This window comes from Brienomyrus brachyistius, chromosome 20 (assembly GCF_023856365.1).
Source record: "Brienomyrus brachyistius isolate T26 chromosome 20, BBRACH_0.4, whole genome shotgun sequence".
NCBI classification, from domain to species: Eukaryota; Metazoa; Chordata; class Actinopteri; order Osteoglossiformes; family Mormyridae; genus Brienomyrus; species Brienomyrus brachyistius.
Genome location: NC_064552.1, coordinates 14825294 through 14852359, shown reverse-complemented (window position 1 = coordinate 14852359; position 27066 = coordinate 14825294). Strand labels below are relative to the sequence as shown.

Here is a 27066-nt window from a genome sequence, read left to right as displayed (position 1 = left end):
TCTACATGGAAAGAGATTACAATATATAACACAAATAATATAGAATCAACAAACAAACTAACCTGCAGATGCTACATAGCTGAAAAAAGTGATAATTTCTATATTTACTGTCTGTTATCAGCTGTGAGACCAAACCATTGTTTGGTAATGATAAATAAAAGTGCAAAACAAACTGTACCAGATTTAATCACAGTTGTTGACTTGTCACCCAAGTACTGTAACATACAAGGAGTTTACTTTGGGTGCAAAACAATCAAGGACAATCAAGACAACATGATAAATATATTATGTACATAAAAATAAAATGTGCATGTAATGGTGCAGTGTAGCCGCGGATTGGTTAAATGGGCTGGATTAGATGGATTAGGTGATTTCACGATTTTCCTCTAAAAATGTGGCAAAAGAACACATAAAAAATAGGCATTGATTTAATGAATGGCCAACACGTGAACCAAGACCTTAAGAATCACTTGATCTCTCCCGTTCCTTTAATAATTGCATTGTTAAACCTTCTTACTGTGTCTGAAAGGACAGCAATATTATAAGGATAAACGCATTACAGTGTTCCTGTACTTGTGCAAATGGCAAATTTTTGGTGATTTTATTGGCAAATGATTTTATTCTTACTTTCATGATGTTTTAGTAAAGTTAATGTTATGATTGATAAAAGACCTTTCCAATTTTGCCTTAATTCATTTAGTCTAGTTAGTGAAAATATACGTGCGACAGAGTTGAGTTTGCGATAAGCGATTTTGGGTGTTGGTGAATATTTCACAACAGCGTTTAGGACTTATTTGACTTTTTGGGCGACCTTTCTTACCTCCGGCTCTTACGTAGACTGCAAGAGGGGACCCAGGCGATGGGTGGGGCTTTCCGCCGTCTGCCCAGCCCCTCTCATGAATATTAACGAGACGCAAGCGTTTCTCCCACCCCCTCCCCGAACTTGCTGTATAGATGGGACAGTTCGCCGCTCGCAGACGGTGCTTTTCTTAGCTCTTGCTGTATTGTTGTATAGCAAACTGATCAGGGGGGAAAAGAGCACGAACAATAATAATAATAGCCGTGGACGGATAAAATAATAAAGGAAGGCGGGCTGTTTTGCATTTGAAATCTGTGCTCTATTGAAAGCAGTGCTGTCCACTCGTGCATGTTTAAATCGGAGGAGTATATTAGAGCCGAGTGTCGGCCGGACTCTGAGTTTCAACGCCAGCAGTAACACGAGAGAGGAGGCATGATTTTGAGACCAAGTTCAGTCCTTGCTGCCTTTTGCTTACATGCTTTTTTATTATGCTTGCGAACCAAGGTACGTGGACAAAAGGGATTTTCGTGTGAAGCGGTCGAGTTATGCATGTTAACGCACGTTAATAGATTTTCGCGTATTACTATATACATGTAAAAGTTTAATTTTTGGAAGTTTGTTGGCTGATAGTGAATGTTTTTGCTGGATGTTAAATGATTGTTTTACTGAACTCGGGTTATATGTACGCGACTTTATTTTTAGTTTAATGAAGTTTACTTGAAGTTCACATTCTGCTGCTTTTTAAACTGATCCATTATATACTCTCTGCTGTTTTATGTCCGATTCTTTTTTTGTGCCATGTTTCGTATATGCCTTAAATGCGGTGCAGTTCAGCGGGATGCTGCCTTGCTTTTTGACAGGTGTCCCTTGCATCGGGTCACTTCGAGCTGCAGATGGTGTCCATGCAGAACGTGAACGGGGAGCTGCAGAGTGGCCTGTGCTGCGGCGGCGGCCGGAGCGCCACGGACCGGCGATGCACCCGGGATGACTGCCATACTTACTTCAAAGTGTGCCTGAAGGAATACCAGTCGAGGGTTTCTGCAGCGGGACCCTGCAGCTTCGGCACTGGATCTACGCCTGTCATCGGGGGGAATACGTTTTCTTTGAAGACCATCAAGAGCGAAAAATCCCGGATTGTATTGCCTTTCAGTTTTGCTTGGCCGGTGAGTGGACTTCGCCACGGTTTGCCTTACAGTAAATCGCTTAGTTTGCATAGATCGCAATATAAAAAAATACCGTATAATGCACGAATTTAATCGCATAAAATGAACTTTAATGCATAGCGATTCACTAAAAGCAAAACAGTTGTTCAATGTCGATTTTTTGCGCTTTGATTTTTAGTACAGTAACTTTTTAGATATATATTTTTAAAAATCAGCACACGTGGACCTAGCTGGAGATAACCTCCCGCAATAGGGACGTGATCTCTGACCGACTGACTCTTGAAGAGTTGACCCTCGTTGATCAGCAGTATGGGATGTTGACACACATGGGAAGTCAGATATTAACGCCTTGTCAGACTGGTAATGGTAGGGGGTTAGGGTCCGTTACTGAGCATATAACAAGTGGCCGAAAGGTCGCAGAAACCTGGCTGCCGTCGTATGTTTTATTATGCTACTTTTTTTTCTTACACTTTTATAGGTTCACTCTTGTTTTGTATAGACTTGCTTTAAATTATCAGTAATGCGGGAGGGGCAAAGCAGTATTTCCTGTAAATATTGAAGTGGAATTCAAAATAACCTGTTTCAGGTCGTCTGTTCTGCTTTCGGCGTGTAGGTAGTAGGTGTGTCAGTGTTTTCGGAGTAACGTGCAGATTAAGGGAATGGGAAGAATGTGCGCTAATTTGTGCGATCTGCGGAATTTCTGCGAATTTTCGGAATGTCAAATAGGCATGTAAATTACAGTGCGGTCCGATGATCATATGAAGTAATGGTAATCGAAGTCGGAACACCGCCCAGTATCTCATTTCAGTGAAACCCAGTTTATACAAAGCTGGAGAAGCGTTTTTTCTGTATAGTGAAAACAGAATTTAAATGTTAATTGTGATCCCTTTGGCGTTTATAACTGTCGATTTATTATATTCATCCTGTGCTTTTGGAGAACTTCTGGGCTGCATTTACTCAAGAAAGTTGGGCTGATTGGTGTTTGCTTTCGTTGTCGGTTCAAAATGCCTTAGATAACGAGTTAAACAATAGGAAAGGTAGCTAACAATATGATAATGCCGTCTACCGTAGGAAGCGTGCTACTGTTTGTTTGTTTGTTTTCTTTATCTTATACCGATACCCCGGATAAACATGATAATGAAGAAACAGGAACTTCCTCCCGTAATAACAGTGTAACAGACTAACAGCATGATAATAGTCCATAGAGACTTTACTGTCCTGTAAAGGGTCACCGAAAAGGGGAGATGTTTGTAGTCATACGGGACACGATGTGGAGAGTTATCCAAATTATGACCAAGTGGTCCCGGTTTGTGGCTGGTTTGCTAGCGAATCCATTTTCAAAACCTCCGCGAAGGGCAATATCCTCATTCACAGCGTGTGAATCTCCACACACCCTGTCAGGCACCTCTTTATAAAATGCAGAAAATGCGGTGATCCTTCGTGATTCCTACGTGACAAATGTTGATTTATTTAATTATTTACACTGGAGTTTGATGAGTCAATTACGCTCAGAATGGATTAATTTACTATTGGCCTTGGCGGATTAAGGGTTGAAAAGAGGCATTCCTGGTAATCAGAACATATTGTTATGGGCTGTTTCCTTGGTAACCAGTTCTTGCATATAAAATACCCCTCCCTTCTGCTTCTTCCAGGTCTACCAATATTCCCTTGAAAGGATTTAATTAGACATTGTCAACTTGCATACTTAATTTTTCATCACATTTCTTTCTAGCAATTTTAATCTGTGGGTAAGCAGGAAAATTCTACCAGGCCAAAAAGAAACCCAGCAAATCAGGAGTTGGGGTCTTCCAAGAAAAGAGTATAACATTTTTTCGCACTTGTTTATTTGGCTTGACGATATTTCACTTTTGGTTTCGCCCATGACTGATGTGCATGGAAGTGAATAGGTTGAAATGACTTGAGGTTTGAATGAGTTGCTAAGTAACGGACTCGCACAGGAAAGGAACTGGACACACATTTAGTGCACTGCACCTGCAAGGCAGCCCAAGAAGCCTTGTTTTGGCAACTGCTAGACCTCCTTGCCTTGTTTTCTCTGAAAGAAAGAGTGAATGAAAGCCAGAAAAGACAGACTATGTGTGTGTGTGTGTGTGTGTGTGTGTGTGTGTGTGTGTGAGGGCGAGGTCGTTTAGGAAACGTGGGGGGTGCTGGTTGCTAAGGACGATGGGGTTCTCATAAAAGCCAAAGAATTGATATTAGGTAGTGGCATCGATGGAAAAGGGAAAGAACAGGCTTCTCCCCCCGAACGTTGGTCTCATTTGGGCTTTGTGCAAACAGGCCATTGTCAGCCCCACCCCGCTGATAGGTGAACAGACACTTCCGAGACATGCCTGTTTATTTTAGATAATTTTTTTGCCCCAGACTGCGAAATCAGTTTTTCTCCAATTTCCTCCCTTGCACAAGGCATGTGTTATAGGGGAGGGGGCTGGATGGGTGGGATCTTGGTGATTCTGCAATGTGGTCTGTTTGGACTGTGTGGTGCAAACTGACTCGCCAGTTGACATTGGTTGAGTTGCATGAACTTCGTAGGTTAAGGAAGGATATTGTAAAACACCTATTAAGAAGGTGGCACAGCAATTATCTCTGCAAATTAATTAGCATTAAATGACTGTGAAAAGATCTTAGTCTGATTAGGCTATGTTTATGCCTTCCTCTTGTAGATTTTCAGGGTTTTTCGTTTTGTTTTTGATGTTAAGAAGTTGCAAAATGGGCATTTATTATTGTGACCTGGCATATTTGTCATAGACTAACCTAATTTACTCAGGGATTCCCCAGCTCAGTGTAATATGTGAGGAAATATGTAGGGTTTGGTTATTTTAGAAAGGCATACAGTGGGACACATGTTGGACAAAATAGTGACATGTTAACAGTGTTTTGTGAATAAAATCAATCAATTAAGCATTGACAACTTACAGAGGGAACCTGACACTCCTTATGTAAAGAAATATCTACCCAAGTATTTTGATATATGATACAGAAGCACAGCTACTGTAGTACCAGCTCTGGTCACGCTCATAATTCTCAAACGACGTTGATTTGTTTCATGGCTGTAAGTGCTGTGCTTCACAGAATGATTAGATGCTGTGGACAGGCACTAGCCTAATTCGGAGGGTGGTGATGTTGGTTCCATACAATACAGAGAGGCTTCATTCCCACCCGAAAAAGGAGTTGAAAGGCCTCTTGTTCAGGTGTGGTATTCATGAAGCTGAGTGCTGTGCCTGACTGGACTCCAGGTATTCGATAATTTAACATCTCAACCTCGGCTAACGGCCGTGTGTAATAAAGCTACCTGAGGAGCTCCCCGGCCAGGTACACATTAGTGTGGGTAAGGGTCTCCTGTCGCCAGAAAGGGGATGGAAAAATCCAGAAAGCTTCAGGTCCGTCTCGGACAAGCTGGCTTCGTGCTTTTTCCATGACTGGAGCTTCTTTATGCTGTTTCGTCTGGGTTTGTAAAACATTAATGACGCAACCACCCAGACAGATTCGGTCCCAGCTAATATTGAACCAAACACAATGGCGCATCCGGCAGACTAGAGTGTGGATTACGTGCCATAATGGAGCCTGTCTGGGAATAATGTCTGTATGGTGCGAGCAGTAGGAGGCGACGGTGGACTCAGCACAGATCGGTGATACTCCACATAATGACAAGCTCAGCAAATGACGTATTTGGATTGGCATCATTTTTTCTTGCACGGTGCCGGCCCGACTCACTCGGTGCGTGCGACAAAACCCATATTCTCTTTTTTGTGTGCCTCAGAACCATTGTTCCTCCTTACTTAACAATAGGAAGGATCACAGATGTAAAGTGGGTTACGATACTGGTTTGCATCTGCCAACTACAGTGGGACTTACGACAGATTCCTTCCACGGAGAATATTTAACAAAAGATTTGTGGGAATAACTAAGTTTGTTAGATTTTTTTTTCCCCCTGTAAAACATCAGTTCTACTCATTTTGTGGTGGCAGGGGGATTAGATCTCAGCTTGTCTTGAATGTAGTGACCCCCGTGCGTAGATTAGGAGAGATAAGGACTTATTATCTAGAGTGTCCTTTGTTGAGAGGATGTTGAGGCTTGGTTCCACTCAAGCAGAAATTCCAAATCGCCGTCCTCCCCCCTCCCCGTCGATGGAGAACCCTTCGGCGAGAACGCACTTCGTTCTCCCTGCGGAGCTGCCTGCCTCTTAAATTCCTGTGAAAGTGTTCCGCCGCTGACAGGTCGGGTGCTTAGAGGGAACGGCGTCTACAAAAACACAGACAGGGTGGCTCCCTTTGATGCGCGGGCAGGATGTGGGGAGATTCTGTCAGCTAAGTCCCTTTCGGGGATTCTGTTCTGGCCGAAGGTCAAGGCAGATGTGTGGCGAGGGGCAACGACGGTCTCAAGCAGCAGTAAAGGTCCAGGTAATTGATGAGGATGATTCAGGACGGTGATGCAGAGACGCTGCTTGAGGTGACAGGGGCATTTTGTAATGACAGTGTAGGGAAGACTGGCCTTCCTCTTAGGCCTTTAAAATTGTATTTTTATTGAAGATAAACTGTGAAGCTGAGTGACTGAGATTCTTGCGTGATAATCCACACTGGATCATTTTATGGTAGCGCTTCATAATTTCAGAATAAGTATCATGTATAATAATAATGATCATTTTTACAGATTTATTAATTTAATATTATTATTATTATTGATATTATTATGGATGTGAGGGTAATGCCTAACTAGGACATCACCCCGTTGTCTTGCTGGCATTCTGCTGGTTATGCATTTAGATGGAAGGACGCCTTTGCATGCCCAGACTTGCTGTGGCATCCGCAGTTTTCCCACAGTTATCGGCGGGTGAGAGCCCAGCCTCATTCCGCGGGGCGTGACCGTGACACACACACACACACACACAGAGGCCGCCTGGCTTCCTTCCCAAGCACGGACAGCACACCGGAGAGGAGGGGCAGGCCCTCTGTCGCACCTGAGGACCGTAAACATTCCCGGCAGACATTTCTGCGGCCTCTAATGGAGTTCACGCCGAGTGGGCTTGCATAGAAGGGTGAGGATGGTGTTTACAGAGACACCAGTGTAGGGATTGTTGTCTCCTGCGTGCTACGGAGCTGGGGACCGATGGGTCCGACCGGGGGAAGGTGGGGGGCGTGGCCTGGCCTGGGTGGGGCTGAGGAACTCGGTAAATCCAGGCAAGGCGAGCTAACGCAGGTACGGGCTGTTTGTTTTGATATTTTTCGAGAGGGAGGGGGCAGGTGAAAAGGTCACGGGGCTGGGGAAACGGTCCTGGTGGGGCTGTGCCTGGTACGTGAGTGGGTGGGGGGGGGGGGGGGGGCGGGGTGGGGCGTGAACTATGCTTTTTTTAATGTTTATGAACGTTTAGCAAATTCCTCCGGCTCGTGCCGGTAAGGGTTTGCGCCGCATGTGCGAATGTCGCAAGTAGGTACTACGGGTGCCCACCCCTCCACCCACCCCGCATACCCCCCCCCACACACACACACACATACTCCACTGGTCCACTGGTGCAGTGTTCCGCAGATCTCCCCTGCCAGTTAACCTGATACCGGTGAGAGCCACCCTGGTCTTACGATGGACAAAGCATTTCAAGGGGGTGCTGAAATAAAGAGGGGTAGATGCTGGAAGAGAAACAGCGAACAGTCAAGCCTGGTAGACTATGTTAGCTTCTGAACTACAACAGCAGTTACCTTTTCTGCCAGCTGTGATGTTTGTGCTTGTAGGGATAAAGATCCACGCTGTATCTAACTGCTGCTTCTCTGCAGTATAGGAGCCTCTGTCGTTGTCTTTAAATTCAGCCTTTAATCTGTAACGTGCTTACAAATGTGGCTTTGTATTAAATGTCTATCCGTCCATTCATTTTCCGTATCCACTTGTCCTCTGCAGGGTTGCGGGGGCCAAGGACCCCTGTCCTGGGGCGCAACTTATATTGACTATTTTTTTGCAATAGTTTAATTCAGGTTTTCTTTTTCATCAGAAGTCCTATAGTAATTGTGACGTAGAAAACAAAGTATATTACCGTATTTACTGTATTTCGAGAGCCTGCTTTTCTCCCCTGTGATGTAAAGCCATGGTTCAGTAGATTACATTAAAGGGAATTTATGGTGCAAGTGCTGAGTACTCTTGTCCCATCAGTATCTCCCTGTGCATCCAGGGTGTTAGAGGAGAATGTTATGTTACGTGTGGTATTTCTTAGCTGGGGAGGCTCACATTCAGTTAGCATACTGCAAGGAGATGACGTTTGTCTTTTTTTTTTATTTTACGGTGTTGTGACAAATCAGTGTCTAGTTCTGATGATAAAGAATTTGTCAGAGTATGAAATTCTTCCTTGTTTTTCTGCAGTAATGATCTGTGCTTCTCTTGTGTGTTGCAGAGGTCCTACACTTTGATTGTGGAGGCCCTGGACTTCAACAACAACACCAACGCAGGCAGTGAGTATCTGCTCTTTTTTTGGAATGTTAAACAGTCCTTAATTACTGTCATTTTTTTTTAATTAACATTGTAGAGTTGAGTCGGTGCCGGATGCTGGTGACTCGGCGCTTTCGGGTCAGGTGCGAGTCGAGAGCTTTGGGCAGTGTTCTTAACCGTGGGAGCAGAACTGAGATTACAATTCCCGTCAAAAATACCACCAAACTGCCCCCAACAGGTGGCCCTGTCAATGCAGAAGGAGAGTACATGCTGCTTTGGAGGGTGGGAGATGGGTTTGGGTTGGGGGGGGGGGGGGGGGCTGGCTTCCACAGTTATGAAAATGTTTTCATATGCTTGACAGCCCGTGACAGGTGTGTCTCGGTCAGGCTGAGCGTCGAAGCTCTGGGCCCAGGCTCCACGTCCATCCGCCTCTCACTGGGTGCTGCTTTCTGCGTGACACGCTCTAATCGCCACACCAGGGCACCACGCTGGGTGGGAGTGGGGACTCACTGTGGATTCATCGAGGCTGGTTCTCACCACGGCGAAATGAGCCAGCTAGAGGACGGCCTACTCTCAAAAGTCAAAGCCGCAATGCTGAAGAATGCTGAAGACTTTGCTGTGGTGCAATGAGCAGCCTCTGAAACCTCCTGCGATACATTAGGTGCCTGACGACAGTCGTACCATTGAACATCGATCGGTAAACCTCAGTTGTTGACCAAGAGTAATTCTGATTGGTCCATTATCTGCACCGTCATTGCCTGGTGATGAATTTGCTATTGAATGGGAAAAAAGAGGGAAGTCCTAGAGGAGTTCGGGAGCTACCAATATCATGTAGCGCGGGGCGGAAACGCCGAGGCGTGGCGGCTGGCGTGATGCCACACGGAAGCTTCGGCGACCTCATCCGTGTGAAACGCTCCCGCCTGCTGCCGTTTTGACCTTTGCCCTTTTGCTGATGGCCAATGAAAGCAAGGCACCCAATACCCCACCCCCTTACCACCACCTTCCTACTTGGGCCACAGTGCTAGAATGTAGAGGATGGACTGGGGGAGGGGCGGGGCCGGCGGGGGGGGGGTGTCAGCCGAACATGGCTGAGCAGATCTGAGCTTGCGAGACCTCAGTTTGCTCAGGACCTCAGCGTTTGCCCAAGCAGAGAAGCTCATTACAGCTCCTCCGATTCCTCTGCCAGTCCCGCTTCATCGCCGCTCCCAACATTAACCTTATCCGCCTTCGGGGGGGTCACTGTGGGAGTGGCATTACAGCTCTCGGGTCCCCCCCCCCCCCCCACATGCCTTGAGTGAGACACAGTGTCCTGAAAGGCTAATAACACTTATTACAATGCAGAATGATATTTACAGTCTCTCCTTAATGCTTTAATGTCTCCACAGGGCATTCGTGTAACAGCAGTACGTAAATCTATCCATTTAAATATTTCTTTTCCATCACCTTGCAGGAAATGAATACCTCTCTGAAGGCATTCATAAATTGCGCCGTGATGAGATGAATTAGACGAGCTTATTATTACACTGAACCGCAGGGATAATGCACATGAAGGTTATTATGATAACAGGAACGGAGAAGGTTGCTAGACTACAGAGCGTGGGGGCTGTATGTTACATATATAAATACCTAGTTTGAAGGTTTTCTTGTACCTCCCTCTGTAACCCTTATAACCCTTACAAATGGGTAAATGAGGTTATGATTGTGTATTCAATGACTTTCATTTTTATTATTATTACTATTATTATTACTATTATTATTACTATTATTATTATTAACCGTCAAATCCTTGAATTATACACCTGCTATATAATATCTCTAATTAATTTTTTTAAAAATTTTTATCGAACTAGTGTAAAATACCATGCAGATTTACTGGTGTATGTTAGCTTGGGACTTTTAGTTTTACAATTTTATTAGATTTTGCACCTGCAGTATGTTAGCTTGGGACTTTTAATTTCCATTGAATGACACAGACGCTGTAAGATAGCTGGGGACTTGAGTGATATTCTGACCTCAGCGGCCGGATGGCAACGTTTGTATCCTCAGGTGTGACGGGGGAGCTTATCGAAAAGGCGGTCCACTCGGGTATGATCAACCCGACGCGCCAGTGGCAGACACACAGGCACAATGGCGCCGTGGCCCAGTTCGAGTACCAGATCCGGGTCACCTGCGACGAGCACTACTACGGATTCGGCTGCAACAAGTTCTGCCGGCCGCGGGACGAGTTCTTTGGACACTACACCTGCGACCACAACGGCAACAAGACCTGCCTAGAGGGCTGGTCCGGACCCGAGTGCAACATAGGTATTGAACGTGGCAGGAGTTAGCGTTCCGCGGTGTGTAACGATGGCTGTCATCCATGTTTGGGTGAAAATATCCAGGCATATGCGGGGATCATGTGAAAAAGTAAAATGTGTGCAAAGCACTCTGGGTAGGAGGGCCTGATAAGCGATGGAAATGTGTGATAAGCTGTGGAAGTGATAGGGGCAGGATCGCAGTGAAGTGCAGTGAAGTGCAGTGATTCCTGGCTATCGGGAGCTCCCAGGATAAGTCGCCTTCTCCGCTCCCTGGTTCCTGGACTCGCCGCCTGTTTGCAGCCTGGGGCTTTTGTTGCGGCTGAATCGGCGGATTTGCTGCTGCGAGGCGTCATCTGCCACCAGTTTGTTTCCAGCAGGACCGGAGCAGAGCTCAGATCAGTCTTGGATTTTGTAGGATTACTGGTCTGCTAGAAGATTAGAACATTCCCACGAGTGAGGGGGGGGGAGAAGGTCTGCGGGGAGGGGGGCTGCTTTTGGGTCTGGAAATTGACATCATACTGATCCGTTTTTTCTCTCTCTTTCTCTTCCTCTCACAGCGATCTGCCGGCAGGGCTGCAGCGCTGAACATGGATCCTGCAAAATTCCTGGAGAGTGCAAGTAAAGACCTTTCCTTTGCGCTTTTTTTTGGCGGGGGCGGTGAGGGGGGGGGGGGGTTTATTGCAGGAAATTTTCCTGAAGGTTTTAGTTTCGTGCGTAAGCAAACATCAGAAACATCCGTCGGCAGTTAGTGTCTTTTCGTGCTGCTGACCTTTTAAAAGCAGCAACAAATAATTTATAAGGGAAGCCTCGTTTATGACCGGATATCATCGCCAAACAGCAGTGGGACACTGAAGGTGAGACAGATGCACCCCCCCGGGGCTCCGATTATGTGGCCGATAGACATTGGGGACCGCAATCCTGTACACACCCCCCTCCCACTCCAAAGTGGGGCCCGGGGAAGCTGGAGAGCAGGATTACTACAGGGGCCCCCGCACACCAGGCCCCTGGGTGTTGAGAGCTTAATGGCAAGTTTGGAATCTTATCAGAAGACACTGATGAATTCAAGAGCCCCCCCCCTCCCACCACCCAAATTCTGGCCACACTTTGATGTTACTCCTCTCCTGGCCAGGAAACAATGAAAAGCAGACCTCTCAGGTCTGGCCCTCCAGGATCAGGCCGGGGGGGAGAGGCTCCAAGCAGCAGGGTGTCCCAAGTCTTTGAGTCCATTCATGGTTCAGAAGATCTGCTGAGATGATTTTTTTTTTTTTGTTTTTCCTTGAGGAGTTTGGTTTATTGAGAGGCCGGAGGAGCCACTTCACGTTAACGTGAAGGTTGAATCGGACAGGCGTGGGTGCTGGGGTAGTTTTGTGCAGTATGGTCTGTCGTGGGGGGGTCTGTTTAGAAACCCTCTAGTTCTCACAATGAGCTTTGGGTCCTCAGGTATTGAAGTGGCTTTGTACAATGTGCAGAGACCACAAAGCTTCCCATAGCTAATCTATGCGCTAACTGAACCCCCCCCCCCCCCAATTTGAGACTCAAATGGTGCGGCCTTTGGTCAGCGGGGCCCACGGAAGGTACTATGTCACCAGCCCGTGGGGGGAGAAGGCCTGCTCTGGATCAGCCTCCTCCCTCAGACAAGACGGGAGCTGTGTATGAGTCACCGGGCTCCCTGGAGCGACGTTCCCGTCCGATTTCACCCATGAGAAAGAAAAGCAAAGAAAAACACTGACTTGCCTAGAGAAAGAGCCTGTCCTGCCTGTTTTCTAGAAGGCTCCGTTTTATGTTCCGCTCTTGGTCACGATCCATGCACACTGTTTTTGTCTATGTGACGCTGCACATCAGCTGTGGGGCCGGGTCGTGCGTCAGGGTATAGGTCTACGTTTGTCAGGCTATAGGTCTGCGTTTGTCAGGGTATAGGTCTACGTTTGTCAGGATATAGGTCTGCGTTTGTCAGGCTATAGGTCTGCGTTTGTCAGGGTATAGGTCTACGTTTGTCAGGATATAGGTCTACGTTTGTCAGGCTATAGGTCTGCGTTTGTCAGGGTATAGGTCTACGTTTGTCAGGGTATAGGTCTGCATTTGTCAGAGTATAGGTCTACGTTTGTCAGGCTATAGGTCTGCGTTTGTCAGGGTATAGGTCTACGTTTGTCAGGATATAGGTCTACGTTTGTCAGGCTATAGGTCTGCGTTTGTCAGGGTATAGGTCTACGTTTGTCAGGGTATAGGTCTACGTTTGTCAGGATATAGGTCTCCGTTTGTCAGGGTATAGGTCTATGTTTGTCAGGGTATAGGTTTGTGTTTGGATCCCATGATGTTGCTGAAATACAGAAACGAGGGTAACAGCCAGCTGGGTGCTGGCATTCTGTATCATGTGCTGTAATGTGAAACCTGGAGTAGCCGATATTGTGATATGCAGTGATTTATTTCCAGTTTATCCAGTTGATTCTGGTTATTGCCTGACTGGCTGATGATGGTAGGTGACCCTGTTGCCGCTCTGCATCCAGGTGCCTATATGGCTGGCAGGGGGAGTACTGCGACAAGTGCATCCCGCACCCAGGCTGCGTGCACGGCACCTGCGTGGAGCCCTGGAAGTGCCTCTGCAACACCAACTGGGGAGGCCAGCTGTGTGACAAAGGTAACCGGTACACCGACGCCGCCCTGCTGGCCAGGGTCTGCGTTGCGGCTTGCCCATCTCATTTTCACTCCCTGTCTCGTGCTAGATCTGAACTACTGCGGCACCTACCAGCCCTGTCTGAACGGCGGGACTTGCAGCAACACAGGACCCGACAAATACCAATGTTCCTGTCCAGAGGGCTACTCCGGAATCAACTGTGAGAGGGGTACGTACCCTCACCTGTAAGGAACTCCAGTGCCGAGCAGCGTGGTGTTGGTGGTGATTGTGGTCTTAGCACTAAACCCCCCACAGTAATATTATTATATCTGTTATTTAACCTTTATTTAACCAGGCAAGTTAATAAGAGCAGTTTCCATTTACAGTGGCCTCTAAGTTTGTATGGAAAGACTAAGATCCCTCTTATAATGAGAAACCTCTATCTGCACTTCACTTACGTGCCTTTCGTCTGTGTGGCTCGGATTCTGTGGGACGGCAAAATGGACTAGTCTGTCAGTGAACATCGTCTTACACCTCATAGTGAACCACTTACTTAAAGCGAAGTCAGATTTATTCTCATCTACCTTTTCTGTATGCAAATAAAAATATATATTGTAACCGTAAGCCTTCAGATCACTGTAGACCTTTTCTTAATGTACGTTTGAATAAAAAAACATTGTAAAATGATGGATCTGTGTGTTATTATGGACTGTTTGTTACCTCTGAGAAAGGAAGCAAAGCCAGAAAAACAAAGTAAGAACTTTTTGGCCTGGATTAAAGGGTTCAGTTCAGAGACTTTCAGTGCATGCTCATGTAAAATCTCTGGGACCTCTAAGGTTCCCCATTACCTTTAGACGATGTAAATTTCTCCGGAGGGCGGAGGGGTAATTTTTTATTTTGATTACAAATGGTGTCGGATTGAACTGGATTTATGAATGAGAAATTCCCTCAACTCAAACCTGCTAATGTGCTGGTTACTTTGACAGCACTGATTGACGTTGAGTGACGCTGTTGTGCCTCTTACGGATCTAGGGTCAGCCTGCCTGTTTTTAGCAGGAATACCTCTGATTTGTGAAAGGTTTACTGCGCGATTATTAGGGGCGGCTGCCCCTCCCCCCCTCAAGGCAGAGACGCAAGGTGTAAAAGCAGATGAAGGCCCACTGTCAGTGTCATACTGCGAGAGAGAGCCCACCCATGTCTAATTCCCCCCCCCCCCGCAAGCCCCCCAGCCTCCATGTTCACCCTACCTCCCTGTTTGGCTAAACCGGCTGCTTCAGACAGAGTGACTGGGCCGAAAGGCTAATTTGGATAATTTATTAATGTGCAAGGGAATTTGTCTTGACTTAAGAATGATGTTCCTTGATCCACACCCTCCCTCCCACCGGAGGCACTGGATGAAAGTCGTGGTGGTCATGGTGCATTGGTCAGGTCAGCTTAGCGTAAAGGACAACTTCCTGCCCACATGCGATGCCACGTGGGAAAAATGCGAGCTGCGCCCGGAGCGTTATCGCATTTGAGGCGCATCTGTTCCCCTGCATGCATTCTTGAGGTGATCTGTGCGGTCCTGGATGGAAAGGAGGTGGCTGGGATCGGTCACAGGTGGCACAACCATGAGACGGATGGGAAAAGTACCCCTCACCCCCCCCCCCCCCCCCACACGTACTTTGGGACCGCTGTCATGCGGTGGTCGTTTAAACCTCGGATTTCACTTTGTCTCTGCAGCAGAGCACGCCTGCATGTCTGATCCTTGCTCCAATGGAGGAACATGCAAGGAGACAAGCCAGGGGTTCGAGTGCCTTTGTGCGCCAGGGTGGAGCGGACCCTCCTGCCTAATCAGTAAGACACGCACACACACACACCCTAGTGTTCACATCAAGACCCCCACCCATGTTTGAAGGTCTCGACAGCGTTGGTGTACCTCGTTTCTCTTTTTCAGACATCGACGACTGCAGCCCGAATCCCTGTGATCAAGCAGGCACCTGCCATGACCTGATCAACGGGTTCAAGTGCAGCTGCCCCCCTCAGTGGACGGGCAAGACCTGCCGGATTGGTGAGTCAGATGCAGTGTTTGGGGCAAGGGGGCTGGTGTGACCCCGACGAGGATGTGTGTGTAGTTATTAGCCCCGATGGCGAGGGAAGAAAAGGACCCCCCCCTCCTTTTGGTGTCGACCCGCAGCAGCCTGGGGGGGCTTGGCTGTCATGCTAAGGGGGGCAGCGGAGGAGATTGGAATGAGCCGCTTTTTAAATGCTAGGCAAGAGCATTTGGGGGCCAGGGCCCCCAGGCTCATTAGGGACGCCCCACTGGCCCCATTCACTGGAATCCAGGAAAAGTCCCCCCCAGACCCCTCCTCCCTCCCCACGCTCCATTGTCTCAGGCTGTGGGCGGCTTGTCGGGGCGTGTTTGTTTTTGATTGAAGCACAAATGGATTCTCTCCATGGCAACCGACCCTGTTCAGTCTGAATTTGAACCGGTGCGCTGCGGGTGGGGCTCCTGGGGGTCATGCGAGGCACATTCCAGCCCGACCCCCCGACCTCTGTGCCGTGATCTTCCCCGGAGCCTTTGCAGAGCGATTCCCCCGGAGGCGCGTCCGGCCCCTCGCCCCTTAGCCGTCTGAACACTGTCTTCCTCTCATTAAGATGCCAACGAATGCGACGGCAGGCCCTGCGTGAACGCCGACTCCTGCCGCAACCTCATCGGAGGATACTTTTGCGAATGTAACCTGGGCTGGACAGGACAGAACTGCGATATCAGTGAGTCACCGCTGTCCCTCCCTCTGGTCGCTGCTTCAGCACCAACGTGTCGACACATTCAGTCGCGTTTCTCAGAGATGATACTGCAGCCTCAACCTCGGCTGAGCCCAAGCATGGCCATCCAGTCGCATGCTTTGGTCATAATACCATTCATTTTTATTAATAAAATATAGAGAAGAAGTTGTGTATTTTTAGTCACGTCAAGTTGCATATCACATTTAATATATGCAAATATAAATTTTTGTGTGATGTGGCTGATTTCGTGCTGTTTTGTAATCGTCTCCGCAGACATTAATGACTGTGAGGCACAGTGTCTGAATGGGGCAACTTGCAAGGTAAGCTGTGTTCCACTCCTGCCTCATTAAAACCTGCAGCTTTTTTATTTTTTGACTATATACATCCCTACATCTTCTAACTTACTTGTCCTGGTTAAAGTTTGTGTGTAGTAGGGGGTTTGGCACCTATCCTAAACAGCGTAGGACACCAGGCTAGGTTACACCCTGGATGGGATGTTTATAACTACATATAATTTGTAAACATATAATGATAAGTACACAAACCGGTGAAGCGTAACCCTCCTACCAACTATGTTACCCAACTGGTTAGTAAGTTGTTTATAGCTTTTTAATCATGTTCCTTTTGTATTTATCTTTTCCAGGATCTGGTTAACGGTTACCAGTGTGTCTGTCTGCCTGGGTACGAAGGGGAACACTGTGAGAAAGACATCGACGAGTGTGCCAGCGCCCCCTGCCTGAACGGAGGCCGTTGCCAGGACGAGGTCAATGGCTTCCAGTGCCTCTGCCTAGCCGGTTTCTCCGGCAACCTCTGTCAGGTGAACTTCGCTGCCCACCTCCCTGACTCACCGTGTTCTATCCCTTATTATGCCCCCCCCTGCCCCCTCGTTTGAATAGTATGGTAAATGCCCTGGTAATATAATACCAGAACGTTGTTGTGCTGTTACATCTCAGAATTACTCCGGGGTTGCTGCTGTTTCCTGTTTTAGCTCTTTTTGTTTGATGGTTGGTGGCGTGACGCGCTGTCATGTTCCTTTCCGCCGTTGTTAAATTTTAATGCTGCCCCCCCCCCAGCTGGACATCGATTACTGCGCTCCAAACCCCTGTCAAAACAGCGCGCAGTGCTTCAACCTGGCCACCGACTACTTCTGCAAATGCCCAGAAGATTACGAGGGCAAGAACTGCTCCCACCTGAAGGACCACTGTCGGACGACACCCTGCCAGGGTTAGGCTTTGCTTCTCTTTATTTTGTAAGAGGGAAATGTCCTTTTTTGCGGTAAAGAATTCACCGATTAAAGGTCTCCCCGGCTGCGTTTGGTTACATGGTGCGGCGTTAAAGGCTGGATTTTGCTCGCCTTTTGGACTCGCTAGGCTGTAGGTCTCCCTCTAAAACATGGCGCCCCCACCTCATCCCCTCCTCCACTACACCCCCCCCCCCCCCGCCCTGAATCTTTGTAGGATGTTCTTTTTGTGTGCCGTGGGACACGGAATGGAGGTCAGACCAACCACAGAGCCTGATAGCGACGGCACCCCCCCCCCCCCAGCTGATGGTTAATGTTTATGGGGGTGGCCTTCCCCACCCCTATCCCATCACCCTTCCCCCCCCCTTTGTACATTAGACAGCAGGCAAAAGCAAGGTCTGGGACAAACAGAGCAGACCTCAAGGGCCTCTACATGTATGAGCCCCTTCAGCTGGAAACAGATTTTTTTTTTATATTCTCGCCTTTCATAATGTTTATTTTGGCCTCCTTTGGGAAGAGGGGGTGTACATGTCTGTGGGGGTATCGGCCGCGATCTGAACCCGCAGTAAACCCCTGTGTGTCTCGCGCCGCAGTGATCGACAGCTGCACAGTGGCCGTGGCCTCCAACAGCACCCCGGAGGGTGTGCGCTACATCTCCTCCAACGTGTGCGGCCCCCACGGACGCTGCCGCAGCCAGCCTGGGGGCCAGTTCAGCTGCGAGTGCTTGGAGGGCTTCACCGGCACCTACTGCCACGAAAGTAAGAAGCTGGGAGTGCGAGCGCCAATGTAGGGGAGGGGGGTCCGGATTTAATCCAAATTACACTGTATGCAGGCCCCCTCAGGTGCAGAAACGCTCAGATATTCAGAGCCATGTGAACTGTCATGTTCTCTCACTTTGGCCTAATATACATGTATATTTGGGATATAAATATATATATACCTCTTTTGTAAGGTATTCCAAGTATGTAATAGATATTCCGGATGTGTTATGGATATTTCAGATGCGCTAGAGATATTCCAGGTGTGCTGGGATATTCAATGTATTATATGGACATTCCAGGTGTGTTAAGGACATTCCAGGCATTCTGTGAATATTCCAGTGATCTTATGCGAATGTTCTCACTGCATTGGGGATATTCCAGGTGTGTTAGGGGTGTTCCAGATGTTCTGTGAATATTCCAGTGATCTTATGCGAATGTTCTCACTGCATTGGGGATATTCCCGGTGTGTTAGGGGTGTTCCAGGTGTTCTGTGAATATTCCAGTGACCTTATGCGAATGTTCTCACTGCGTTGGGGATATTCCAGGTGTTAGAGGTGTTCCAGGGCACACATTCTCCTTCAGCATGACCATCTAATGTGACAGTTTTTTTCAGTTGGATAGGCCAGCTTAGGTAATGCAGGTCCATGCTGCACAGACGCAGCCCCCAATCTGTCTGGGGGGGGGAAGGTTAACTGGGCACCCGCCTGCAGCAGCCTCAGTGTCTGCCTGCTCCTCTTGCCGCCACTGTGGTTTTGGGAGACAGTCTGAAGGGGATTGAGCTTAGGGAGGCTGATTAATCGAGGAGGCTTGTTTCCTTTTGAAACGAGCATCAGTCAGCAGTAAATGAGGGAAATAGTTGGTCCATGTATGACTTTGAACTGTACAGGGCTGCACCGGACCAAGTCGTCTCTCTGGAGAAAAGGCTGAAATAATGAGCGTTTGTGCTGCTCTTCAGCCAACAGCTGTAGAGAGGATTTTACAGTGTATTTGGACACCTCTACCTGAAGAAGCACTGAAGACTCTGTCTCTTCCCCCTCTCTCTCTCCGTCCCTCCCTCCCTGCTGTCCACAGACATCAACGACTGCGAGAGCAGCCCCTGCCAAAACGGCGGGACGTGTATCGACAAAGTAAATGTGTACCAGTGCATCTGTGGGGACGGATGGGAGGGAGTTCACTGCGAGATCAGTGAGTCCTCTAACTCTCTCTCTCTCTCTCTCTCTCTCTCACTCATAATGACTTCAACCTGGCAGCGAGACCTAATTGTGGGTCTTAAGCCTTCAAAGGGCCGTAGCGTGCAGTGCACAGGAGAGCGTTTTTTAACAGAGAGGCCTTGTTTTGCTTTTGAACAGGAACATAATGGTTTTTTTTCCCCCGTTTTTTATCTCCCGTCTTGCCGCTAGACATTGACGACTGCAACATTAACCCCTGTCGTAATGGAGGTACCTGTCGAGACCTGGTGAACGATTTCTACTGCGAATGCAAAAATGGCTGGAAGGGGAAGACCTGCCACTCCCGTAAGCTCCCCAGCACAACCAACCCCCCCCCCCATACCCCCTGTAGATTAACCCCACGCGACCTTGTTTGTCTGTATGCATGCGTGTTTCCTGCGAGATATTGACAGCAGCCCCGTCTGTTGCAGGGGAGAGTCAATGCGATGAGGCCACATGCAACAACGGGGGCACGTGCTACGACGAGGGCGACACCTTCAAGTGCATGTGCTCCCCCGGCTGGGAGGGGGCGACATGTAACATCGGTAGGTCCGCCCCGCCAGGCGCTCCGACTGAACTTTGGTTCGGAATACGGCCCACCCATCACGTCAGATGGGACGGCGGGGAGCTCGGAAACTTTTTTTCCCGTAAAAGCGTCACGCTTTGCCCGCGATTTGTGTTCCTGAAGCATTCCCAAAGAGGAAAAGCGTTAAGTGGAGTTAGGTAATGGAATAACAGCAGCGTCGCCTCAGGATTCCCAGTTGCTTTGATCCTTTTTTTGTGGGAAGAAAATAACTGCTTGTTAACAGTCTGCTTGTTGTCTCTGGCAGCGAGGAACAGCAGCTGTCTGCCCAACCCTTGTGAAAATGGCGGAACCTGTGTGGTCAGCGGAGACTCCTTCACCTGTGTCTGCAAAGAGGGCTGGGAGGGGACCGTCTGCACCCAGAGTCAGTTTCCATGGGACTCTTTTGTTTTACTTCTGAAATACACTCAAATTAGGTTACGTTTCTTGAAAGTCATTTTCCGTCCATAGCTAAAGGCTGAGTGACCGTTGCCTGTGGGCGGTGCTAATTTGTTTTCGTTCATCTGCTGTCTTTTTCGAAAGCTTTTTTTTTATATTTCTGTGTGCTAAACTGAGCGTTCTCTTTTGCAGATACCAATGACTGTAGTCCACACCCCTGGTAAGTCACACCTGTTTATTTTTTGAAGAGGAACGACAAACACTGTTATCGCTTATATCTTTCCCTGCTAGCACTTATCAGCATTAGTGTGTCCAACCCAGTGGACCATAGTTACATTATTGCCGACACGAGTTTTTTCACTGTAAGGATTATGGTTTTTTGACGATGTCGGACCATTCTATGGAAATTCGCTGCCTTTCCATTAATAAAAGTCATTTACAGGTTTATACAAAAGCCGTGTCATGATAACAGATGGTGTCCTGTTAAAAGGCCAATGAGACTAATATGTTTTATGTTCTGTGACACTCAGCTACAATAGTGGGACCTGTGTCGATGGGGACAACTGGTACCGATGTGAATGTGCTGCTGGCTTCGCTGGGCCCGACTGTCGGATTAGTGAGTATTAACCACCTGGGCATCGCTCAGTCCAAACTTACTGCCTGTTAAGTAACCAAATAATTGCAAAAATCTTTCTTTGGCATGACATACAGACAGTGAGCTTCTGGGTAAAATTGACTCATTTTTTTAAGAGTTTTTTGTTAGAAAACAACATTTTCAAAGCTATTTACCTCAGAGTTTGGTGTTACATGTTGTGTTTTAGGTGGAACTGCATGTTCCTAGGCAGCACAACCGAATGAAGGACCTGGATCATATGCTTGTGTGTGTTGGTTTAATGCAGAAGAGCAGTCAAGTGTATTAAATGAAAGTTGCGTGTGATTACAGCATACCTAACTGTCAGGTATGACAATCCTTTCATAAATATTTTCCTTGTTTTTCTTTGTGTCCTTCACAGACATCAATGAGTGCCAATCATCCCCCTGTGCCTTTGGCTCCACCTGTGTGGACGAGATCAACGGCTACCGCTGCCTCTGTCCATCCGGAAGGGCCGGTCCCCGATGTCAAGAAGGTAAGACTGAGCTGGCAGTCCTCAGCAGCCTGTCCCTGCTGGTCTCTTAGACTGTGACATGAGCTGGGATCTTCAGACAGACTAACCGATGAACAAGCAAGCTATTTCACTAGTAATTCCCCATATCCTGGGCTGTGGTCAGGTATCTATTGCTAGCAGCTCAAATGGTTCTTGAAACAACAAAACCTCTTAGACAAGAGTCAGTGAGATGGTTTATCGTGAATCATCTCAGTTGATCGGCGTGCCCATCTCTTGGCTTTGTCATAGACAATTCTGCTTCTGATATTGCAGTGACGGGCAGGCCCTGCATAACCAATGGCCGGATCACCGCCAACGGAACCAGATGGGATGTGGACTGCAACACCTGCCAGTGCCACAACGGGAAGGTCACTTGTACCAAGGTACAGCCCTCTTGAATCCCCAAGACCGTCTTGGGTGGGGACCCACTTCCTTGCCAACCGCTAGACACTAGCCTCACATTGATGCTCTGACTTTCTCGGATAAAAACAGGCAATATGCACAAGAGTGAACAAGGTAGTCATTTTGATTGGCTCGGTTTTTCACACTTCTTCCGCACCGTCCTGCAGATCTGGTGTGGCCCCAAGCCTTGCCACATCCATGGCAAAGGTCGTTGGGAGTGTCCAGCGGGGCAGAGCTGCACGCCAATCAGTGAGGAGCACTGCTTTGTGAAGCCCTGTCCCGGCCAGGGCGAGTGCTGGCCCAGTCCTCCTCCACACCGACCCAAATGTCACCCCAGCTCCGCCTTCTTGGAGAACAGCTGTGCGAACATCACTTTCACCTTTAACAAGGAGACCCTTCCGCAAGTGAGTCATCGCGATCAGGGGAAGAAGGGAGAAAGACAGAATAAACAGCGATTGAATTAGAACCCTCTCAGATGGTTCTCCACCCATTCCAAGAACTCGTTTGAGCTGTCAGGGCAGACAAATTGGCAGTGACATCAAAATCAGAATCTTTGCTGACACACAACCAAGGCCAATGGTATTTTTGTTGTCATAGCTTATTACCCTTGGAGGTACCATGACAATAGCAACTAATAATTAGGGTATTACGCAGTTATAGAATAAATACAAGAAACAAGATACACAGCAGAGAGAACTAAATGCAAGGGATGTGATAAATACATTAGTTTGTGCATATTATGGCCACATCTGGAGAGAGGTCTGGTGTCCTTATCTGTCGGGTTAAATCAACAGTGTCCATTGCAACTCAGGACTTTGCATACTAGCTAAAATATACAGATTTATGTTTGCAATAAATCACAATTGTGCAGCACGATCCAGTCAGCCTGCGCCTTGGTCATTCCTTCGGAGAACCAACTCGCATAGAGCGTGCATTTCGTCTACCGCTGGTCTTCCTCCAGCTTTAAAAAATACTAGGAAAATATGACTGCAAAAAGTGAAATGTGGTAACTCCGTTCAGCATATAATGTAAAGCTGTCCTGATTGAAGCCTTGGGGCTGGGAATCGCCCATTCTCAAGGGCAGCATTGTCTGTGTGTCTCAGAGTTACGTTTTAATGAGCTGATTTAACTGATCACGAACACCAAGGGAACGTTGCTCCCTAAAACAAGTAATTCCTTAAACGACGAGGGGGGTCCTGGACGAACGCCAGCATGAGCCATTTCTGGATACCCCCGATGTTGATATAACCATTCTTTCGAATTTCAGGGTCTGACCATCGGGCAAATTTGCAGTGAGCTGAGGAACTTGTATGTCTTGAAGAACCTTTCGTCGGAATACTCCGTGTCTATGACATGCGAGCCCTCGCCTTCAGCCAGCAATGAGATCCACGTGACGATAGTATGTACAAGAAACGTTTTGTTTTTTTCTCACATTTGTCATAATTCATTGTTTTATTTCGGAGACGTAGCTGTTATGAGCACCTCAGATAATATAGGTCTTGTTGCTGTTCACACTGAAGTATTGTCGAAATTTGGGTTTATAAATGCGAATCATTCGTGTTTCAGTCAACCGATGATCAGAGGCAAGACAAGACGCCCATCAAGGAAATCACGGACAAGATAGTGGACCTCATTAGCAAGCGAGACGCCAACAACACCATCGTCATGGCTATAGCAGAAGTACGAGTTCAGAGGAAGCAAACTGTAGACCCCACTGGTAAACAGCTTTTTGGAAATATACCCTCTACCTCCTGCTGATTCTGCTTTCTGGTTCTGTCCAAATTGTAATGACCGCCGGTAGAGGAAATGAGAGGCCAGACCCGGGAAGGAACTGGCTGGCAGGGAAGCCTGACAGGGTCGGCATGGCTGTTCCTGAGTTAAATCCTCTGGCTTTTGTGTGTTGCCACGGTGTGAAGAGAACTGACAGCTGTGAAGATGGGAGCCTGGATAGTAAACAGGGAGAAAACACAGGCGACCTGCCCCCCCCCCCCCCGCCCCCCTTTTCAATTGGCCCCCAACTCTCGTTATCACCGTTTAACGGTCAGAACTTAATTTGCCAGGAATTCTATGCATTTCTGCACTCATAAGGGGATTCGGAGCAACATTTGATATTTGGTTTGGAATGAACCTAAACCATCCATCATCGAAGGTCTTGAATTTATTAGAGATTCATTGCCTTATCTCCTCTTAGCTAAACTGGTTGTTTGCTTTTACCAAATGTTGACATGAGTTGGAACATTATCTCTGACTGGCCAGTACTTCTGAGTAGGGCAATGCTCATGAGATATGATCTCAGAGCACGGGCACGCTTCATAGTTATTGTCCTCCGGGTTCAGAAATTTAAATAGGGTCCGTTGTTCAGGAACATCAGCCTTGGAAAGGCCTCCAACAGATTTTCCTTTGGCTCCAGCTGGTATTTTTATTTCAGTTGTGAGCTTAATGAAGAAGTGGGGCACACTTCACCGCTGGGGACTTACTGTACAATACGGGACCACAAGCAGCTGTCTCCCAGCCAGAAACAGCCAGCCGAATTAATGTTATTCTGTCAGTAATGAACATCAGTATTATTATTGTGGTTTTTAGCTCACGCTCGCTTTGCTGATTGAGAGGCTCGATATCAGCATGTACAATAACAACTGCCTCTCCAAGGGATTTGAGCCCACAAACTTCAGGTCGCCACGGTACCCGGTTGCTGACCCTTCCAAATAACGTTCCCGACCTTCTTCTCTCCTCAGCCAACTACCTGGTACCCCTGCTGAGCTCCGTGTTCATCGTAACGTGGGCGCTGGCGTTGGGCGCCGCGTTTCTCTGGTGCGTGCGGCGGAGGAGGAAGCAGAGCGCCCACAGCGGGGCGGCGGCACCCACGCCGGAGGACAACCCGGCCAACAACGTGCGCGAGCAGCTCAACCAGATCAAGAACCCCATTGAGAAGCACGCCGGCGGGCCTCCAAAGGACTACGGGGGCAAGAACGCCATCGTTGCCAAAACGAGGACCAATATCGCCGAGCCGGAGGACGAGGATGGCGAGAAACACGTGCAGAAGGCCATGTTTGCCAAGCAGCCGGCCTACACCCTGGTGGACAGGGAGGAGAAGGCACTGCAGAGCACGCCCACGCGGCACCAGAACTGGACAAACAAACAGGACAACAGGGACTTGGAGAGCGTGCAGAGCCTGAACCGAATGGAGTACATTGTATAGCAGGAGGCCCCCTGGGTGAAGGGGCTCACGGTGTTGTTCTTAAACTGTTGTCATCCTTTGACTAAAGGTTTATTATTTACATAGAATTACTGTGTTAATTTAAGTTTTGACAGGCTGGCTCACACTGGCAAAGATTGTTGCTGTGGTTGGCAGGAGCACCAGGCACTAAGCTAGTCTCAAGTGCCCTTCTAGAAACCCGGGGCGCCGATGCACGTCAAAGGTACGTCGGCAGCCATTCTGACTTCGTTCGGATTCTACTTCCTGTGTGGCGCATGTCCGCGATGCTGCGCTGTCCCATTTGGGCAAGGAAGCGGTCATGTGACACGGAGTGCCCCCCCAACGTGCATGTTTGGTCCTATATTTGCAGATCCATGCCACAGCAGCCATCTAAAAGTTTATTATTTATAATTTTCTTTGGGGGGAGGGGTCACGTTAATGTCAGCAGTTGCTGTCAACATGAAGAATTAAGTGTTGATTTAGAACATTGTACAGTTATGTAAATATTTTTTTTAATTAATCATTGTGTATATTTGATTTATTAACTTAATAATCAAGAGCCTTAAGTATCATTCCTTTTTTATTTATATGTAATGTTTAGATTTAAAGGTTCTGATGGCTTTGTAAGCATACGGCTTTTTTATTTTTTTGATGGAGAAAAAATGTTTCATTTTTCATAAATGCCAAAATTTGAAGTGTTTCTGAAAGAAAGTTTATTTTTTGACAATATAGGCATTTTTGTGCCTTGTCGGGGCAGGAGGGTGGAAGAAGTGGTACATAAAGTTGTTTTTGAAATCATTTCAATAGCATCGCATCTTGTAAGTACAGAAAGCAAGTGAGGAAAATGGAAAAAAAAAACGAAACTGCTGCTGCTTTGGGTTTTAAGATCTGCTGCTTTGAACACATCGACTGCCGGAAAATAATAGCTATAATAATTTCAAAGGGAACAAAATCTGCTTCTGTTTCTTTACGGTGTGCGGGTGGAACAAAACTTTCAAAAGTATTATGTAAGGTATAATAAAAGAGAGAAAGCACGTGTCGAACCAGCAAACACCCTGTGTTACATATGGTGCCTGGCTCGTCTGTTTTCCTTAGCATAATGTGATAAGCCAGCCCATGAGTACTTGAATGGTAGGAGGGGCCCACAGGGGAATGGGAAAATGCACTGCCTTAGCCAATGGGAGCCTGCGCTTCTCTTCTTCACATCCTGTTTTCAAAGAGGTTCTTAAAAGAACATGTTAATCTCATTCTGATTAAAATGCACGCTAGCTCCGCCGATCCCGTGCGTCAGTTGATTAGTGCTGCAAAGGAGAGATTTCTTCCCCCCCCCCCCCCCCCCCCGAGGGCTCTTGGTGGCCATTTCTGAAAGCAATATTTATTAAATATTTTGTATAAAAAAAAAAAAAAGATTAAACTTTTTTTTTTTGAGGTGAATTTATTTGTCGCAGTGTATGGGTTGCAGACATGACAGCGTTTCTTTCTGATGCGGTGTAACTGAAAGTCTTTGGTTTCCTTAAATAGGCACAGGATCTGCACATTTGCATTTATAAAAACGGACAGGAACATGCGTGACCCCCTGCAAGGCAAATATGCTGATATTTATGATCCGTGCCGTGCTATTTACCCCACGTTTTACCGTGCATATTTTTTTTTCTGAATCACTTGACATTATCTGTCTACTTTAAATTGTTTCAGGTAGCAATAGTCTTAACCTTTATTGCCTTTTTTTGGCGTCTGAATGAAATGTGAATTGGCCTTAATGTTCATATGAAGATCACAGTGGCGGCAAAAGTCGCAGTCCTTCTCAAAGGGTTAGGGCTGAACCCTTATGAGAGACATGTGCCCAAAATCAGGCGTCAGGTTCACAGCGTTCCACTGCCATTAACACATTACATGTCACAACAAGAGACTCAAGTTTCACTAATCTGGTGTCTAGTCTTAGTGAAGACTAAATTAAGTAAGTCCTAGAAACACAATGAAGTTTGCCCCCTCTCCAAAAGTATGTCAGGCATTTAGCTAGTCTGGGTATACTACGATGTTGGAAACATGTTTATTCAGGTTTATGATTGTCATGTGACCTGTACACTGTGCCGT

At 47.4% G+C, this 27066-nt stretch overlaps 1 protein-coding gene and 1 long non-coding RNA gene across 3 annotated transcripts; both read left to right on the top strand.

Annotated features, from left to right (window-relative positions):
* Positions 1-943: 943 nt before the first annotated feature.
* LOC125715462 (protein jagged-1b-like) lies at positions 944-25667 on the top strand. The gene is made up of 26 exons (XM_048986972.1): positions 944-1303; positions 1660-1962; positions 8351-8408; positions 10432-10689; positions 11240-11300; positions 13187-13317; positions 13403-13522; positions 15016-15129; positions 15230-15343; positions 15931-16044; positions 16333-16379; positions 16703-16876; positions 17133-17283; positions 17893-18057; positions 19132-19245; positions 19461-19574; positions 19700-19813; positions 20099-20215; positions 20422-20449; positions 20760-20845; positions 21243-21356; positions 21648-21757; positions 21944-22180; positions 23044-23175; positions 23343-23493; positions 24512-25667. The coding sequence occupies exons 1-26, from the start codon at positions 1232-1234 to the stop codon at positions 24973-24975; spliced, it is 3663 nt and encodes a 1220-aa protein (XP_048842929.1). The 5' UTR covers positions 944-1231; the 3' UTR covers positions 24976-25667.
* Positions 11339-13180, top strand: LOC125715463 (uncharacterized). Of its 2 annotated transcripts, none has more exons than XR_007384076.1 (3): positions 11339-12555; positions 12644-12665; positions 12710-13180. It is a non-coding gene; the product is annotated as an uncharacterized LOC125715463 (long non-coding RNA). The 2 variants fall into 2 exon arrangements; XR_007384075.1 differs by having other exon boundaries at positions 12644-12687; positions 12732-13180.
* Positions 25668-27066: the final 1399 nt, after the last annotated feature.

Coding starts and splice junctions, on each gene's coding strand:
- LOC125715462 (XM_048986972.1), top strand. CDS start 1,232: ATGATTTTGAGACCAAGTTCAGTCCTTGCTGCCTTTTGCTTACATGCT. Junction 20,216..20,421: donor GGGGACCGTCTGCACCCAGA/GTCAGTTTCCAT, acceptor TCTCTTTTGCAG/ATACCAATGACTGTAGTCCA. Junction 23,494..24,511: donor GCAAACTGTAGACCCCACTG/GTAAACAGCTTT, acceptor TTCTCTCCTCAG/CCAACTACCTGGTACCCCTG.